General features: G+C 50.2%; 1 protein-coding gene across 1 annotated transcript; it reads left to right on the top strand.

Annotated features, from left to right (window-relative positions):
- The first annotated feature begins 2,975 nt into the window (after positions 1-2,975).
- On the top strand, positions 2,976-3,353 carry LOC105913974 (wiskott-Aldrich syndrome protein family member 2-like). The gene has a single exon (XM_012844510.1). It carries the CDS (start codon positions 2,976-2,978, stop codon positions 3,351-3,353), a length of 378 nt encoding a protein of 125 aa, XP_012699964.1.
- Positions 3,354-20,128: the final 16,775 nt, after the last annotated feature.

Genomic DNA, 20,128 nt, shown 5'->3' with positions numbered 1-20,128 from the left:
ATGCAAGGTAGTAAAGGTAGTAGGACTGTGAAAGAATACTTCCATGATTTTAAAATTTGTATTATGTATGGTGGATTAGATGAATGCATGAAAGATGTTGTGAGTAGATTCATGAGAGGGCTCAATTCTGAAATTCAAACCTTGTTAATTAGCAATTCTTATAGCCATAGTGGTTAATTGTTTTGTCTTGCTTTCAATGCTAAAAAGGAGATTCTAGTACCTGTGAATACTTGTAACAATGATGTGACCCATTATGTTCAAAATTTGTCCGCTCTGCATGCTAACGAACAACAACTAATAGTGGAACCCACTGCTGATTTTCCTTTGTTACAAAATAATTTACTTGCTGTTCCTTATGATAAAGAGGACTTGTGTGCTGATGATGCTCTTAATCATATGCCACAAGTAGTGAATAAGTGTGATACTTTTAGTTTGTAACCATACAAATGTGCTGATGATAAGCCTTTTCATCCAATTACTTGTACACAAGATGAACTAAATTTACTATCCTCTTTAAATACTTTGGGTTATATTGAATTTTATAGTCTGTATAATCTAAATTGTCTAAAAGAGAAACTTAAATTTGATTATGGTTTGCCAAGTTTTCATCATTGTTCATTTCATCCAATTGGCAAATACGACAGCAAAGGAGAATATTTGGTGCATAAAGTTTATATTTGCTCTAATCTGAAATATCCTTTTAGGCAACAATGCCATGATCAAATAGAGGGCTACACTAACACTAATAATGTCTTGCAAAGTTTTTCTAGTTTTTCCCATATGCAACAGGGTAAGGCCAAAGAAGGGGAGCATTACTGGTTGTGGCCATGCAGCATGGCTGTCGCTCCGTGCTCCAACATCAAAGCAAGCACCTTAGAATGCCATTGGAGCAAGTCGAGGACGACTTGCAGCCAAGAAAGGGAGAATGATGAGGACATCACCTGCTCAGATACAACCACATTAGTAACTTGTGATTCACTGGTGAAATAATTCTTTACCATGATTATATTTGATACATTTGATGACTTGATGTTGCACAATGATGTGTGTTCGTTGTCAATTTCAGAAATACATACGTGGATCAAAAATAGTGTTAAACACACATGAAAGGCATGGAGGACCAAAGAAGTAGATTGGGGGCCAAGTCCAAGTATTCCCAACATCCTCCATCAAGCCACCATGTCACTTTTGGCCCAAGGAAAGAAAGAGATCCAATCCAACATGTTTTAAGCTGAATTCGGACTCCAGCTCTATGCCAACTTGCAACGGTCGCCACGACCACAACCAGACTCCGTTGTTGGCATTCAAGTACTCTTTCGAATCCTTATGAAGTATATTTTCATATGGATGTAGAATCAGATCCATACCGTTTTTGATGCGGCTGCAATGACTGAATTACTATCAAGAGGTTTTCTGTCAAAAGGTGTTGCGTCGCTTTATTTTGACTCGATGGGCCGTGTATCAAGTTGGGTCCATTAGGGATATATCCTATTGTTGAAAAATGACCCCAACACCCCCTGGTTGTTCTCCTAGGTATTAATAAGGATTAGAGCTGCCACAAACAGATTGGGTTTTGTTTTGCTGTAAGTTTAGCTATTGCTACTTCCTTGTAGACGTGTGTGTTAACTAGACCATCCGTTCTACTCGATTCAGAACCCCAACTTGGTGATTTTAGATCAGCTTTTATATCCATATTTGCAATTGAGTTGCTTGTTCTGCTTGTTCTTGCTTGTTCCTCGATTGCTTGCAGAAATTACCCTAGTGGTTTGGTTGATCGTGCTCCACAAGATCGCAGCGACCATTGGAGGTGGTGTATTGGTTGCTAAGGTGCAGCATCTTTGGATGGTTGTAGTCGGGCCGTGAATGTCATCTTCATCCCCAAATCGAGTTATCCACCTTCTCTCATCGAAAGATCAGGAATAAACCCTAGCGGGTCCTTATCAATCTTGACGTCGAGGTGCTCGCGCTCCGCCTTGAGTCCGCGTTGGGCTCAAACCCCACGGTGAGTGACATAGACATCGTCCTGTACTCACTGTTTAACACTTTCCGCCAGCTCTCCGGAGGGACCCCGCTGTCTCCGCCGTGCTCACCACGCGGCTGGTTCCCCTAACGGCCTCACGTCCCCTGCAGACGCGTACGCGCGGTGGCTTCGGAGGGCCATAACGCCACCCCCTCTCACGTCCGAGTTCGTGAGGATGGCGGGGTACGCCCCCGCCTCCTTCCACGACCTCTGCGACGAAGAGGTCGAGAGCAACAGCTCCAACATCGGTGACTTTATGGCACCTAGTCGCCCCCTATCCCAAGAGTGCGCCATGGCGGACGCCTCGGTACAGCCACCAGAGGTGGTGGGGGTCCAGCTGACTCACACGTCCTCGGACCATCACGCAGAGGCCTTGGCGCATGCACAGGAGCGCGGCGATGAGTAGTGGCAGAGCTGGCAGCCACCTGCGCCGGCGCGCCCAGCACAGCGCTCTGAGCTGCACGTGTGCAACCCTGCAAGCAGTGCTCAAGGCCGCGCCCACCAGGTCCAGCGCAACATCCTAGCTGGGGTAGACGATCCCCCTCAGTTTGCTCGGGCCGGCCAGAACATCGCTTCCACGGCGATGTTACTGCGCAGCCTCCCCGAGCCCTCCGACCCCCAGGAGCAGGCGATCCACCGGAACCTCCGGGCACTGGTGGAGACCGCCGTTGTCCAGCAACGGCACGCGGCCTCTCGCCTGACCGGATATTAGGAAGTATATGTGTATTCCTTGTACTCTAGGCCATATTGGCTATATATATAGAGATCCCCCCCTCATTAGGGTGTGTGGTGCTTTCCCATCTACTTCTCTACATGGTATCATGAGATTAGATCGTGGGCCTCCTCTCCCTATGCCTTCCCCCTGATCCCCGCAACCCTAGGCCGCGCCTCCCTGCTACACTGCCACCACCCACCCTCTGCTGCACCTGCCCGACCACCCCCTTGGTCATGCGCCATGTCTTCCGCCGACTCCTCTATGTCCTGCAACACCACCACTCCTACTCCTAATCCTGTGCCGCCTCCTGGACTACCCCCTGCTGCCAACAGTGGTGCATCTGTGCCGCCACCTGGCACCAGCGGCTCCTTTGGTGGTGCTCCCCAAGCTCCTCCTGCCGGCGACGTGCCTGGCAACGGCAGCGGTGGCTTCATCGTGTACCCGCCGCAACCACTCGCTATCCACCCCTACGCCACCGTCTCCATCAAGTCTCACGTCCCCGTGGCGCTGATGATGAAGTCCAATGCCTACTCTAGATGCGCTTCCTTCTTGAAGTCCATGTACAGCAAGTTTAGCCTCAAGTCTCACATCGATGGCACGGTGGCACCCTATCCCTAAGACCCCGACTGGGATCAAGCGGATTGCTACGTCCGCTCCTGGTTCTTCGGCTCCGTCGATGACTCCGTCCTTGACCGCACCATGACTGATGACGATCAGACCGCCCAGGATCTTTGGCTTGCCATTGAGGGCCTCTTTCACCCCAACAAGCAGTCCCGGACGATCTTCCTCAGCCACAACTTCCACTCCATGACACATGGCGACTCCTCCATCGCCGAGTACTGCAGCCGCATGAAGACCCTCGTCGACGTCCTCTGTGATGTTGGTCATCCCGTTCAGGACTCCCAACTTCTCCAACACCGCCGACAACATCGCCATGGGCACTGCTTTTTGAGTAGTTCGGTGAAGGTCAGCCCTTCATCATTTTTGCCGGATCCCTTTTTCCTGGAGTTGGTCATAGCAACAACAGTGTTGTCGGGCTTCCTTTTGCGGTTGTGATTACTCAAAAAGTTGTTTCGAGTATCATTATGTCGAGTTCTATCCTGGTCATTGTTGTTGTTGTTGTCGTGTCCATGGTTGCAGTGGGAGTCGAACCGTTCTCGCTCTTTGTCTTCTTCGTCTGCCCACTGTTGTACCATAACTTTAAGGTCTTTGACGTTAGTTGGTCATCATCGACCGAAGTCTTGGTATGTTCGTCGATCGTAGAGTCCGTTCTGGAAGCACTCGATGACGTCTATTTCTGAAATGTCAACTATGGTTGCCTTCTTTTCGAAGAACCATCGCAAGTAGTACCGCAAGGTTTCACCTTCCTTTTGCTTAATTTGGCTCAAGTCGATCTTGTTGCCTGGTCTAGCCATGGAGCCGGAAAGTTGCTGGTAAAAGCTTTTGTCAAATCTGCCCAAGAGTTGATTTACTTGGGTTTGAGGGACTCGAGCCATGTCAGTGGTGCGGGTTCCATGCAGATGGGAAAGTGGATGACTTTGGTGTCTTTATGCCCCCCGACTGCATGGACTGCTAAGGAGTAGCATCGTAGCCATTGAATAGGGTCTTGCTTGCAATCATACTTGGTGATGCTATTGGCTTGAACTTCTCAGGTAGTCTTGTCTTCATTACCCGATTTATGAAAGCAGGAAAGTGGGTGTAGTTGTCGACTTCTCGCTCGCACCGACTGTTGAGTATTTCTCGTAGATCACTGAAGTTTGACACTTCGTGGTTCTTCCGAGTAGGGCGAATACTTTTTACCGAGTTGGTGCAGCTGACTTCTCCGACGTCCTTCTGGCGTATTGGGGCATTTTGTTTACTCGGTCCTTGGCTGTGTTACCGAGGTTGGTTGACGACTTCGTTGTCGTTTCTTGGAGCATCGTTGTTGTTGGTTGCAGCACCTCTGCTATCTTCTTGATGAGCTGTGATGCGAGGAACAGACGGGATTGTTGATTCTTTGTTGAGTATCTTGTAATCTTGCTCCGTGAGTTGTGCAATTAGTCCGTTGCCGCGCTGCACGAGCTGAGCCGTGGCTTCATTGTCCCTATCTTGAGGCATTAACGTTGTTAAAAGATTGATCGAAGCGATTTCTGCAAGTGGAGTGGTATGTTCCTGAGCCTGAACTGCGTCGAAAGCCCTTTCAAGGTTTGTGATGGGAATATTTGTAGCCATCGACTGCCGTCGCTCGGCTCGAGTAGCATTGCGCATCCTTCTATGGTTCCTTTGATCGGATGTTTCATTTTGTGGGGCATTAGCTGTAGACTCATCTTCTAAGATGTTGTCAAGTTGTGCTAATCGCCTGGGGGTTCTGTTCTGGCTAGTACCCAGGTTGTTATTTTGAGTAATAACAAAGACTTCCCTGTCTGGGTAGTAGCTTCCGGAGCTTGATGTTGCAATCTTTGTGGAACTTTCCTCATGGTTGGAAGTGAGTGGGACACCCTCTTGATAAGGGAGGTTGTCTATATGAGCGACAAGGCGTGACTCGTAGTCGCGGGCAAGAAGAGATGGTCTCAAACCTGGCCAATGTACGAATCTGCCTTGTGACGTTGAAGTTATTACCAGTCCTTGGGCTGGACCAGATAATGGTATCTCTGGGGGATAGACCGAGTCAGAGTCAACATCTTCGTCATTCCCGAGTTTGAATTGAACCATTTGGAAACCGTTGTGGAGTCGAAGTTGGTTTGAGGAACGACTGGGACCGACTAGTCCGAATCGAAGTCGAGTCCGACGCGTAGTCGAACTCAAAGTTGTCGACTTTGAAATCTTGGTTTTTTCTGACCAAATCCTCCGATTCCTTCTCCTGACGTTGATGATCTGCGCCGGTACGAACCAGCACCATCGGCGATGCAGAGCTAGGATCCAAAAACGAAGGTTGCGCCCGCTTCGATGGTGAAGACGGGCTTGATGATGACCATTGCCATTGAGTTCGCGCTGAGAAACTCAACGAGTCCTCCTACCTGGCGCGCTAGCTATCGGTGTTTTAGACCAGCAACCCGCCTAGGGGGTACCCTACGTGGTCTTTTATGCGGTAAGGATCGTCGAGAATCAAGGAATCAATGGTGACGCAAGGAACACGATTTAGACAGGTTCAGGCCGCTAGATCGCGTAATACCCTACGTCCTGTGTGTTTGTTTGTATTGATCTTGGATGAACTGGAGTTGTTCTATTTGCGGGGGGTCCCTGTCCGCCCTTATATGCACGGGAGGACAGGGTTACAAGTCTGAGTCCTAGTCGAGTACTATTACAGAGTTCTACTCGGTATAGCCCGAGTAGTTTTCATAAAACATACTTGACTACTCCGAGTGGGATACGCCTATCCCCTTGTCTTGATCATATCTGAGTACGTCCCTTAGTGGGCCGTCCAGGGTTTACTCGTGGGCCTGGGATGCATGCCCGACAACTCCACCGCCGGCTTCCCGTCCTTCACCCAGACACGGGACATGCTTGCACCGAAGGAACTTCCCCTTGCCAACGAGGAGAAGATCTCCAACTCCACTGCCCTCCTCACTAGGAACTCTTCGTCGTCTTCATCCTCTGACTGTGCGAGTGGGTGTCACCCACCGTCTGGTTCTGTCCAGACTGGCGGCGGCGGTAGCAATAATAGCGGTGGCGGCAGCAGCAGCGGTGCCAGCGGCAGCCGCACTGACGGCGGCAGCGGCAAGAAGAAGTGGCAGCAGAAGAAGGGCGGCGGCGGCTTCTAGGCGCACCCTGGCGGCGGCGGACTCCCACGAGCAACTGGCCCGTGGTTCCACTTCAGTCCGGGGGCTGGCTCCTACGACGCCCCGAGTTTCCAGCAGGCCGGTGGTCGGGGCGATCAGGCTAGCGCCCCTGGCCTCCTCGGTCCCCCTTCGTAGGCTCATGCCGCCTACGCCCCCGTTCCAGCGCCCCCTCAGGCGCCAACCTAGGACTAGCCAGGCCTGGTAGCCGCCTTGAACCAGATGGCACTATAGAACGGCGGCTGGGTCGTTGACTCGAGTGCATCCGGTCACATGTCATCCTCGGATGGTATTCTTCTTTCCCGCCTCCCTCCCTCTCACTCCTCCATTACTGTCGGTAATGGTCACACCCTTCCCGTCACGTGCCGTGGCAACTCCACCCTAACCACCCCCACCTCCCACTTTTGCCTTAAAAATGTCCATGTTGTCCCTTCTTTAATTCGTAATCTGAGTTTTGTTCGTCAGTTTACTAAGGACAAGAACTGCACCATAGAGTTTGACGCCATTGGTTTTTCAGTCAAGGATTTTCCGACCAGACGCGTGATTCTTCACTGCAATAGCGTCGGCGATCTTTACACCATGCCTCCAGCATCCAGCTTTGCAGGACCCCACACCGGCCTCACCACCTCCACCAATTTGTAGCATCTTCGTCTTGGTCATCCTGGTCCTGCCGCCAGACATACTTCATCTATTGCCTGTCATAAAGACAGTCACACTCTATGTCACTCATGTCAATTAGGGAAACATGTACGGTTACCTTTCTCCCATTCTAGCTCTCGTAGCTCTGCTCCTTTTGAGTTAGTTCACTGTAATGTTTGGACTTCTCCCGTAGCTAGCGTTTCTGATTATCGCTACTACCTAGTCATTTTGGACGACTTCTCGCATTTTTGTTGGACGTTTCCTCTAGTTCACAAGTCTAAAGTCCCTTCGCACATCACCAACTTCTGCGTCTATGCTCATACGCAGTTTAGTCTTCCCGTTTGCAGCATCCAGGCTGACAACGGGATCGAGTATGTCAATAAGACTCTCACATATTTCTTAACTTCTCGGGGTATCCACCTGCGCCTCTTGTGTCCCTATACTTCTCCCCAAAATGGGAAAGCCGAGCATGTCCTCCGCACCCTCAATAACGTGACTTGCACCTTGCTCATTCATGCCTCCATGGCCGCCACATACTGGGCTGAGGCGCTCGCCACCGCCACCTATCTTCTAAACCAGCGCCCCTGCTCTGCCATTCAGAATGACATCCCCTACCGCCTTCTCTACTTCTAGCCTCCCGAGTACTCTCACTTACGTGTCTTCGGTTGTCTTTGCTACCCCAACCTCTCAGCCACGGCACGCATTAAGCTTGCTCCTCGCTCTGCAGCTTGTGTCTTCCTCGGTTATCCCTCGTCTCACAAGGGGTACTACTACCTTGACTTGTCCACCCATCGAGTCATCATCTATCGCCATATTGTCTTTGACGAGTTCGTCTTTCCCTTTTCCTGCCATCCTACTCCCCCATCGCACCTCGACTTCCTTTTGTCCAGCCCCTCTGATGTTCCTCCTTCCACCTCTGTAACTCCGTCATCAGACATTGAGCAGCCGCGGCCCTCACTAGTTGTTTTGCAGGAACTCACTGACGACGACCCTGCCATCCTATTCCACAGGCTGACCATGTACCCCGCTCTGTCTGCGGGCGGGTCGCCACTCTCCACCGCACTCCCGACTGCTCCGACTGCGACAGCAGCGCTCCCGCGACCACGATGCGTGCAGGAGCGCTCTTGACTGCCCTGACCGTGACCACGCCACTCGCGGGTGCGGTCTCGACTGCGACCACAGTGCCCCCGACTACTCCGACTGTGATTGTGGCTTGTGCGCGCGCTCCTGACTGTGTACCCCATGCCGACAGTGTACCCCGCTCTGACCATGTACCCCGCTCTGTCTGCGGGCGAGCCGCCTTCACCGGCGAACGCTCCGAACAGTTGGGCGACCACCCTGATCGCATCGGCGAGCACCCCGACCGCACCGGCGTGCGCTCCGACCGGTCGGGCCAGTGCCCAGACCAAACTAGCGAGCGCCACGACCATCCAAGTGAGCTTCCCGACCGGACCGACATGTGCTCCCTCACCGGTGAACACTCCGACCGGTCGGGCGAGCGCTCCGTCCGATCGGGCAAGCGCCCCGACCACACCGGCGCGCGCTCCGCCCTATTGGACTAGCACCATGACCGCACCGGCGAGCGCCCTGACCATCCAGGCGAGCATCCCGACCGGACCAGCACGCGCTTCGACGAGTCGGGCGAGCGCCCCGACCGCACCGTCGCGCGACCCGACCGGTCGGGCGAGCACCCCAATGGCACCGGCGAGCGCCTCGACGGCACCGGCAAGCGCTCTGACCGATTGGGTGTCATCACCACCCGCCCCTCCGCATCCCGTCACTCGGTCTGTGAATGGGGCAATCCAGCGGGTCCACTGCCAGGGCCTAACAGCCTCGACTTCTTCTTCGCCCACTCTGATTCCTGCGAACTATCGCAGTTCTCTAGCTGATGCCAACTGGCGTGCTGCCATGGTTGACGAGTTTCAGGCCCTCATCGACAGCGACACCTGGCTTCGTCGATCCCGCTACCCCCGACCATGTCTATCTCCTGCAGAAGTCCTTGTATGGACTGAAGCAGGCCCCGAGGGCGTGGTACCAGTGGTTCACCTCTTTCCTTCGATAGCTCGACTTTGTCACCTCCACCTCCGACACCTCCAACTTGTATAAAAAGAGGGGCCGAGTATCGCCTACCTGCTGCTCTACGTTGATGACATCATCCTCACCGCCTCCACGACTCTTCTTCAACACATCATGGGCATCTTCACTCCGAGTTTGCCATGACGGATCATGGCGACCTACACCACTTCCTCGGCATCTCCGTCATGCGTTCCTCCCAGGGTTTGTTCCTGTCTCAGCGATAGTACGCCCGAGATCTTCTTCCGCGTGCTGGCATGGCTGAGTGTCACTCTACAGCGACTCTCGTTGACACTCATGCCAAGCTTTCGGCACACGATGGCGCCAAGCTCCAGGACGACTCTGAGTATTGGAGTCTTGCTGGGGCCCTCCAATACCTCACTCTAACTCGACCTGACCTAGCATATGCGGTTCAGTAGGTGTGTCTCTTCATGCTTGACCCACGCGAGCCCCACATGGCCCTGATCAAACGCATCCTGCGCTATGTGAAGGGCACGCTCTCCTCCAGGGTTCACATCGGCATTAGCCATGTTCAATCTCTGACTGCCTACTCCGACGCCGATTGGGCTGGCTGCCCAGACTCTAAACGCTCCACCTCCGGCTTTTGCGTGTACCTCAGCGACAATCTGGTGTCTTGGTCCTCCAAGTGCCAGACCACAGTGTCTTATTCCAGTGCTGAGGCGGAGTTCCAGGCTGTGGCTCATGCTGTGGTAGCGTGTTTTTGGCTGTGTCAACTTCTTCAGGAGCTTCATGTCTCGCTTGCTTCAGCCATTGTTGTCTACTGCGAGAACATGAGTGTTGTTTATATGACAGCCAACCCGGTGCATCATCGGCACACAAAACACATCGAGATCGATATTCACTTTGTCCATGAGAAAGTGACCTTGGGTGAGGTCCGGGTCCTCCATGTGTCGTCCTCTCATCAGTTCGCGGACATCATGACGAAGGGCTTGCCAACTCCTTTGTTTACTGCATTTAGGTCCAGTTTGTGCATCCATGATCCTCCCGCTTCGACTTCGGGTGGGTATTAGGAAGTATATGTGTATTTTAGAATGTATTTATCCTTTCCTTGTACACTTGATGTATTCCTTGTACTCCAACCCATATTGGCTATATGTATAGAGGTCAACCCCCCCCATTCATTAGGGTGTGTGGTGTTTTTCCATCTAGTTCTCTACATCGGGGCATTGGGGCCGCATCTGTCGAATCGCTCCATCTGCCCACTACAGCAACCGCCTCAAGTGGGGGCAAGGCACCACGGTCGTGCCACAGCCCAAACCAGCACCTACTCCATGGTGTCCACACGTCCGCGAGCGATTCGGACCAAACCGTGACACTCGCAGCGTCATCAACACTGGACGCCAGGCTTGGTGCGACGCCGTCGACCACCAAATGGCGATGAGAGCAGGCGGTGCGAGCCCCAGCCGGCCCGTCAAGGAGTACGAGGAGACGCACCCCAGGTGTGGCTACCGACCGAGCGACCGATACGCAACCGAAGCCCCAGCTCGGATGGCCCGGGACCGTGGGCCTTTGGTCGCTGCATCTAGAAAGCGTCGTTCCCACAGCGTTTCCAACCTCCCACAAACATCACCAAGTACACTAGGGAGATGAACCCCGGTGTATGGCTTGAAGACTTGCGACTAGCCTGCCGAGTCGGTGGAGCGGATGATGATTACTTCATCATCCAATACCTCTACATCTGCGTAGGGGAGTTCGTTCGAGCATGGCTCAAATTCCTTCCGCCTAACGGCATCCTTGACTAGGAGGACCTCAAGAAGGTCTTCATCAGGAACTTCCAGGGGACGTATGTCCGTCCCGGGAATTCTTGGGACCTCAAGAGCCGCAAGTAGGAGCCCAAAGAGTCCCTGCGGGATTACATCCGCAGGTTCTCAAGGCAGTGCAACTCTCTTCTGATGTCATCAACACAAATGTCATCAGCGCGTTCCTCTTCAAAACAACCTGCAAGACCCTGGTCCACAAGCTCGGCTGCCTGAAGCCCCATACCCGTGACCTACTTGACATCGCCACAAACCATGCCTCCGGCAAGAAGGCGGTCAGGGTGGTCTTCAGCAGCAGTTAGGACACGGGCAAGGCCAAGCGTGAGGTCCAGGACGAGGGCCCCTCCAAGCGGCAAGACAAGAAGAACAAGAAGGACCGCACACGGTGGCCGAGGTGATCTGACCAGGCGCCTACTGACTGAAGGACAACGATGGAACCATCCTCACTCATGGAATATTGAACAACTACGTCGTTTCTTTCCCTAGCTCGGTTTTACTAATCATTTCCATTCAGCGCTCGCACCTACATCACCCTAGCCTGAGCACTCTCGGCCTGGGTCACTCGGGGGCTCCGCGGGGGTGCGGTACCACTCCCTTCTTACTTTTGTGCAATCACGCATCGCGCCAGAATGAAAGGGTGTCCCATTCCTCTGACTACCCTAAGTAACTGCCGCTTCAGCCTCCCAACCAATCGAACCCTGCCATGACCTACGATTACGAGCAGCTGAGTCTCGCGGGCCATGACCATGTTCTAAAGGTTGCAGCATACGATCAACGGGCAGGTTGAAAAGGAAAAGGGCAAAAAGAAGAATTACTTAAGGTCAAAAATGAGGACGGGCAGGGCAAGCTCCCCTTCACGATTAATACGAGCACAAAGAACTTAAATTGTTCATTCGGGGGCTCTCAGTCCCCTACCAAATTCATTGTAATACAAAGAACTAACTACTTCTATGGAATTCTACTACTGCCCCTCGATCACGTCAGCTGGCGGTGCGATTGGCGTGGATAAAGGTGCCTCAGTTGTGGTCGAGACAACATGCTGCTCCGACCCAGTCTCCACCGCTTCATTAGGATTGGTGACGCCTTTTTGACCCATGCCTACGGCCTTTGCTGAGCGGCGAGCCTCCATCACCCACTGATCGATGGTATGCTCAGCGACTGCCTGCGCGTGCGACACCAAGCTCTCCCCTAACGCCTAGATCTCATCCGCGCTCCACCCGTTGGTGTACTCTCCGCAGCTAGCCTTGAAGTCAAGGGTGGGGTGGTGGGTCACCACCAACGTCAGCACCCCCGACGCACCGCAGAACACGCCTTCAGAGATGACCGCCCGAACCTCCTCCAGGATCCCCGCAAGATGGATGGCGAGGTGCGCTGGTGTTCGGGCCCAACCAAAGTACCTCAGCAACCACCACCTGCACCATGTTGCGGAGTTGGTCAAGCTCTCCCTCAATGATGAGGACATCACATGCTCGGATACAACCATATTGGCATCTTTTTACTCCGAGGTGAAACAATTCTTTATCATAATTATATGTGATACATTTGATGAATTGAGCTGCACCATGATGTGTATTCGTTGTCAATTTCAGAAATACATACATGGATCAAAAATAGTGTTAAACACACATGGAAGGCATGGAGGACCAAAGAAGTGGATTGGGGGTCAAGTCCAAGTATTCCTAACGTCCTCCACCAGGCCACCATGTCACTTTTGGCCCAAGGAAAGAAAGAGATCCAATCCAACACGTTTTGGTGCTGGATTCGGACTGCAGCTCTAGACCAACTTGCAACGGCCGCCACGACCTCATTCGGACTCTGTTTTAGGCGTTCAAGTACTCCTTGGAATCCTTATAATGTCTATTTTCATATGGATCTAGACTCATATCCATATATATTCTGAGTCGGCCGCAATCACGGAAATACTACCGAGAGGTTTTCTGTCCAGAGGTGCTGCATCGCCTTATTTTAGCCCAATGGGCCGTGTATCAAGTTGGGTCCATTAGGGACATGTCCTAGGGTTGGAGCACGATCCCAACACCCCCCTAGTCGTCCTCCTAGGTATTAATAAGGATTAGAGCCACCACAAACAGATTGGGTTTTGTTTTGATGTAAGTTTAGCCATTGCTACTTCCTTGTAAACGCGTGTGTCAACTAGACCATCTGTTCTACTCGATTCAGAACCCCAACTTTATGATTTCAGATTGGTTTTTATCTCCATATTTGCAATTGAGTTACTTGTTCTACTTGTTCTTGCTTGTTCTTCGATGCTGCAGGACGAGTGCCCTAGTGGCCGGGTGACGCACTCCACAAGATCGCGGCAGCCATTGGAGGTGGTGTATCGGTTGCTAAGGCGCAGCTTGGAAGGTTGTAGTCGGGCTGTGAACGTCGTCTCCACCCACCAATTGAGTTATCCACACCTCTCTCATCGAAAGATCGAAAATCAACCCTAGCGGTTTCATATCACTCAAGGGCAGCTCGCTCATCCACGGACCGGGCCAGCGCCTCCGCACTCCGACCGGCTGTCGCTCAGGTCGTGTCCAAGTCCGACTCCAAGGCTGCACGAGAAGCCAAGTCAATAAAAGGCAAAAATGGGCACAACCACACGCAAACGACCCTCCACCTTCCCAAGCAGGGTTTGGAGGGGCCCACCATCAGAATCTCCATCGAGGAGAGACCAACGGGCCACCCGAGTCGGTCAGACGGTTCGGGCATTTGCTGAGAGATGGAAAAGAAGCAGTGGAATGCCACACGAAGGCTATGCCGACCCCGTCACGAACGACGGATCCAGACTCCACTCAGACACACCTGTTAAGGGTCCCCCGAGCCTGTCACTCAAACCATCAAGATAAGTGACATCAGCTTAATCCCTCCGGTTGCAGAAACCGCGGATGGGGTGATGCCTAGAAATCCGACCAAGGTAACTTTACCGACCCCCATTTTACTTTCTCAGCACGTGAGCACTCATCCATTCATCCATCTCATGCATGCATGCACTCATTCATGCATTCATACATTCATCTCATGCATACAATCATTGCATTGCAAATTGCTTTGTGTCGCGTCACAAAGTAATAGCGGTTCATTCGAAATGACATTCGAAATGACATTCGACCGACTGGGGTCCGAAGGCCGGCTCGTAAAGGGCTCGAGGCCGCCTCGCGTCAAATGGAGCCAGGGGAGAAAACACAGATGAGCCCCAGCAGCCTTTGCCTGACCCACTCAGAAGCAGACAGGGTCATCTCGACCTTCTCGTTCAATCTTAACCTCGAGCCATGCCCACAGAACCTCCATTGAGGGGAGGCCAGCGGGCCACCCGAGTCAGTCTACAGAACGGCTCGGGCATCTGCCGGGAGGCGGGTTAAGGAATGGTGGAATCTCACATGAGGGCTATGCCGACCCCGTTACGAACAACGGACCCGAATTCCACTCGGACATGCTCGTTAGCGAGCTCGCCGAGTGCGTCACTCGAGCCATCGAGGCAAGTGACGTTAGCTCAACCCCTCCGGTTGTGGAGACCACGGACGGGGTGACGCATGAAAAATGCGACCGACCGATCAAGCTCAACAGAGCTTAGGGGCTCGGGTCGCCAGATCCCCACTCGGGAATATGACCGATGACACAAGTCACAGTTGGAACACACATGGACAAGCACCCCGACTCGCAACAGGGACCATCTCATACTGACCGATGGGGACACAAGAGTCTGCAGGACCATAAAAGAGTACCAAATTGCTTAGCCTCCGACCGACTCCCCAATCGGCCGCAGGCTTGGGGGCTAGACCCACCGGGTCCGCTCGCGCGAACCCGGTGAAAGACGGACTGCCAACAATTCCCCTCCTTGGGAGCTGGGAACCTATGCCCACTCGGCACGCCTCCGCTGCCTATGCCAGTCCTCCCCTCGGGGGCTGGGTGCCAGTATCCATCAGGTGCGCCTCTACGGCCTCTGCCAGTCATACCCTCCGAGGCTAGGCGCTTGTACCCGCTCCAGGGCTAGATGCTTGATCCTACTAGGCTACCCCACGCAATGCGATAGACGAAGGGGAAAAACGCCAAGGTCCCAACGGCAACCCGCCTCCATGACACGATGGGCACAGGAAACATATAACGATGAAAGCCTTCATTGAGCTAAAAAGTGCAGCAACCTGCCGACTAAAATCCAACAACCCCTTCACGGCTTCAAAAAACCCCAAAGGGGCTCCGGGGCTGCTGACGGGTCCATAGACCCGGGGTCCCCAATGGGCCCGCTTTCTCACAACGTCTGGCCCAACAAGAGGCGCAACGATATTGCACGCCTGGGCCGGTCCAGCAATGCAACGCAGGTCGAGACCAAGATCTGGCCACCAACCGGCTCCTCCGACTAGGAGGCCGGGTCGGCACCCCGACCAGAAGGGTTCAATCGGAGTGGGACCAATGTCTGACCCCGACCAAGTTCCCCCAATCAAGGATGCGCTGTACCAACCACACCACTCCCCCCGATCGGCACAGCCGGGGACGACTGGGACAATCGATCGGGGATGCCCGCTCGGTGTGGGCCTAGGGAGCAGGTGGAATGGATAAGAGGAAGCACCCAAGTCAACTATCATACAAGGAACCATACTGCACCACGCCCTGCACATGCCCCGCACAGTGCCACCGCAACCTACCCGCTACAACAGAGTGGCCTGACGAGATGAACAGGGACCAAGGAAGGTGGCCTTACCGTACTCGACAACATGGGTCTCGACAACACTAGACGATGCCCTCTCTCTCTCTCTCTAGCTTGTAAGGCCGTCCCCTTGGACTATAAAATGGGGTGCGCTCTTTCTCTCCGAATAGAGGACTCTGATTCTCTCCAACACATAGCGCATGTCTGAGCCCCTGGTCACTCTCTCCCACTCGGACCAGAGCACGACCGAGTCTCAGACACGCCCTTCTTATCCCTCACTCGTTTGTACACCTACTACAAACTTTGAGCACCTGGGCTCAGGAATACAATCGACCGATTGACTTTGAATTAGATGTAGGGCATATTGCCCAAACCAGTATAAATCCTATGTCATCATCTGCTAGGCCATATCCGATCTAACGCATAGCAAAACTACTAGCATTTACTTGTCGGCCAGATTCCGCACCGACAGGTAGTCTTTGGAAAGGATCTTGGTAGCGAACCTGTTCCGAACGATGATAATGGACGTGCACCTATGTGGAAGAAGAAGTCAATATTTTGGGAGATACCTTATTGGGAAATCCTAGAGGTTCGCCACACAATAGACGTGGTGCACCTGACGAAGAATCTTTGTGTGAACGTGCTAGGCTTCTTCGGTGTTTATGGGAACTCAAAAGATACATTTGAAGCACAACATGACCTGAAACGTATGAAGGAACGAGATGATCTACATCCGAAAAAGAGAGATAACGGACATCACTAATTACATCCTGCAGTTACACTCTCAGCAAGGAAGAGAAGGATAGCATGTTTGAATGCATGAATAGTATTAAGGTTCCGCCTGGGTACTCCTTGAATATAAAGGGAATAATAAATATGAAAGAAAATCTCAAGGCCCATAACTACCACATGTTGATGACCCAGTTGCTTCCGATTGCACTGAGGGGTATTCTACCAGAGAATGTCCGATTGGTGCTTGTAAACCTATACACGTTTCTCAATGCGATTTCGTAGAAGGCAATTGATCCAACCAAGCTAGTAAAGCTACAGAACGATGTGGTACAATGTCTTGTCAGCTTTGAGTTGGTATTTCCACCATCCTTTTTTAATATTATGATGCATCTCCTGGTTCACCTAGTCAAAGAGATTACTATTCTCGGTCCAGTATTCCTGCACAACATGTGGCCTTTCGAGAGGTTCATGTCAGTCCTAAAAAACTATGTTCTTAATCGTGCTCGTCCAAAAGGAAGCATCACCAAGGGATATGGAACAGAGGAAGTCATTGAGTTTTGTGTTGATTTTATTGACTCAATTAATTCAATTGGGGTTCCAACTTCACACCACGAGGGGAGGCTACAGGGAACAGGAACCCTTGGAAGAAAATCAAGTTTGAACAATGATACTGATTTGTTCCACAAAGCACACTTCACTATTCTCCAACAATCATCCTTTGCGGCTCCGTATATCGAGGAACACAAGCAGAATCTATTATCCCAATACCTGACGAAATCCGATGCCTGGATTATATGTCATCACATGGATACTTTTCCCTCTTGGTTGCGTCAACACCTTATGGGTAACTCCGCGATTCACGAACAACTCGCTTGGTTAGCTAGGGGAACTTTTAGCACAATCGTGAAGTTCCAAGGTTATAAGATAAATGATTATACATTTTATACAAGAGCAAAAGATCAAAAAAAGCACCAACCAAAATAGGAGTGTCCGCATAGATGTCATAGATAGCAATAGGAGCAAAGACTCATATTATGGTTTCATAGAGTAGATCTGGGAACTCGAATACGGACCGCTGAATATCCCTTTGTTTTGTTGCCAATGGGTGAAACTAACTGGAGGTGGCGTAACGAAAGATCAGTATGGAATGACAATAGTGGACCTGACCAAGACTGGATACAATGATAAACCATTCGTCCTTACCAATGATGTGCATCAGGTTTTCTATGTGAAGGACATGTCTAGCAAACCTAAGAAAAATTCAGAAGAGCCATGGGAACCAAAGAGCCATATAGTTCTTCCAGGTAAAAGAAAAATCATGGGAGTCGAGGACAACACAGACCAATCAGATGATTATGATCGGTTTGACGGCATGCCTCCATTCGCTATTGAACTTGACCCAAACATCATGCTAGCCAAAGAAGAGGCTCCATACTTACGCCGCGATCATGACCAAGAAACTTTCATCAAGAACTTTTTTAACATTACATTATAATGCACTAAATATGGTTCACCTTTATATAATGTTATATGACCATCAGAACCTTTAAATTTTATTGTAATGCTTTATGGTGAATTATATTGTAAAGTTCTATGATTTCATAAAGGTAATTGTACTACTTGATACAATTTTTAATTTAACGTATCTATGATTTCATGTGTGTTTAAATTAGTTGAGGTGGAGATTTATTCGATCAATATAAATAATGTTAACCACATACATCAATCACATTTTTTGCGCGTTGAAAGTATTTTTTTTGAATAGTTTGTTGATGATAGTGATGCATTCAAATAATTACTTTAGAAACTTAAACAACTAGTATAGAATTAATGACTGATTCAAACTTATTTTAAATATATTTGCTAGTTAAATATATTTTTGCGTGCTCAAAATATGTAAAGTTTTAACTTTTTCTTTAACAAAATCAGTGAAAAACATATATAAATTTGTGTGTTTAAATTATTTGAGAATAAGATTTATTCAATCAATATAAACAATGTTAACCACATACAGCGATTGAATTCTTTGCGCATTGAAATTATTTAATTGAATAGTTTGTTGATGATAGTGATGCATTAAAATGATTATTTAGAAACTTAAACAACTAATTTAAACTTATTTTAAATATACGTGCTAATTTAATATATTTTTGCACGTTTGAAATATGTAAAGTTCTTATTTTTTCCTTCGTAAAAACCAGTGGAAAACATATATAAAACTATTCGCAAAACATGTGGGAAATGAAAAATCCCAAAAAGGACCTTTAGTCTCAGTTGCAAAGTCCACCTGGGACTAAAGGCCCCCTCTTTAGTCCCGGTTGCAAATTGCAACCGGGATTAAAGGGGGTGTGTTAAAATCACCCTCTTCTCCCCTACCCCCGATTCCAATACTTAGTGAAAATCAAGATCCAGCCTCGTCGTCTCCCCCGTCCGTCGTCGCCCCGTCTCCCACGCTGTCACCATCCTGCCGTCACCCCACCGTCTCCTGCGCCCACCCCGGCCATCATCCTCCATCGCCCCGGCTGCCGTCCTGAGTCGCCCGCCATCCTCCATCGCCCGCTGCCTCCCCGACGCCATCCCCCGTGTCGCCTGCCGTTCTCCGTTGCCCGCCCCGGTCGCCGTCCGCACTGCCTCCAGCAGACTCCGCCGCCCCACCCCGCCCCGCCCGAACCCCCGCCACATGGTACGGGCCGCCACGGCACCCCCCCTCCCCCTACCCCCACCCATTTTTACTATTTTAGTTAGAAAATTAGTAGAAATGCTTAGAAAGTTTGTAGAAATGATTCGAAAACTAGTAGAAATTTGTAGGAATGCTTAGAAAATTAGTATAATTTAGTATAAATGCTTTGAAAATCAATAGAAATTTGTAGAAATTCTTAGAAAATTAGTATAATTTAGTAGAAATTTGGTAGAGGTGTTGTATATATATTTTAAGAATATTTTTTGTGATATTATACAAGTAGATGCGTTGTATATAATTGCATGAATTTTTTTAATGTTAAATTTCTTATAGGTTTTCATGTAACTTTCATTCAATACATTCATGCAAATTTCATATAATCAATTTGTTAGAGGTGTTGTATATATAATTTAATGTATTGTTTCATGTGTATATTTCAATCAATTTTATTTCATGTGTGTTTAAAGTAGTTGAGATGGCAGACAAAGAGAATGCAAGGTATTTAATGGAGTACATTATTGCTAGTGGTAGTGGCTCAAACGTGCCCGTAATGTACACCAACGAAAAGGGTAGCTAGGCGAACATGTTCCTCAACATGTCCAGTGATGGCAATGAAGAGCCCGAGCCCAAGCAAAATCTTGCCGTGACAGAAGGTTCCAGCGAGGTATATATCATTTCCATTGTTTTACCCCATCTATACTTTCATATTCATTATTATTATGTACTAATTAATGAATCTTGAACTAATAGCTCTCTGTATCGATGAAGCAAAATAAGCCCTGAGGTCGTACAAAGATAATGGAGGGAAGGCTTCACATCACAGAAGTGACAGAAGAGGGAAAGCCGATTGCTCCCAAACATGTGGCAAGAAAGTACGTGAGTCAGATTAGGGCAATCGTAAGGGATAACATGCCCATCATCATCAGGGAATGGAAGGGTAAAGCAACTGATCCATACACGCTTCCGCCGACACAAAGGATATGTTGTGGGCAGATGTCAAGAAATACTTCACACTTCCCGAAGGTGTCATAGAAAAAGATGTGAAAGAGTAGACGCTGAAGAAGATGGAAACCCAATTCCAGACATTCAAG

The sequence above is a fragment of the Setaria italica genome, chromosome III (genome assembly GCF_000263155.2).
Source record: "Setaria italica strain Yugu1 chromosome III, Setaria_italica_v2.0, whole genome shotgun sequence".
NCBI classification, from domain to species: Eukaryota; Viridiplantae; Streptophyta; class Magnoliopsida; order Poales; family Poaceae; genus Setaria; species Setaria italica.
This window is presented reverse-complemented; position numbering and strand designations above follow the sequence as displayed.

Bases quoted from the DNA above. Each gene is read 5' to 3' on its own strand.
- LOC105913974 (XM_012844510.1), top strand. From the start codon at position 2,976: ATGTCTTCCGCCGACTCCTCTATGTCCTGCAACACCACCACTCCTACT.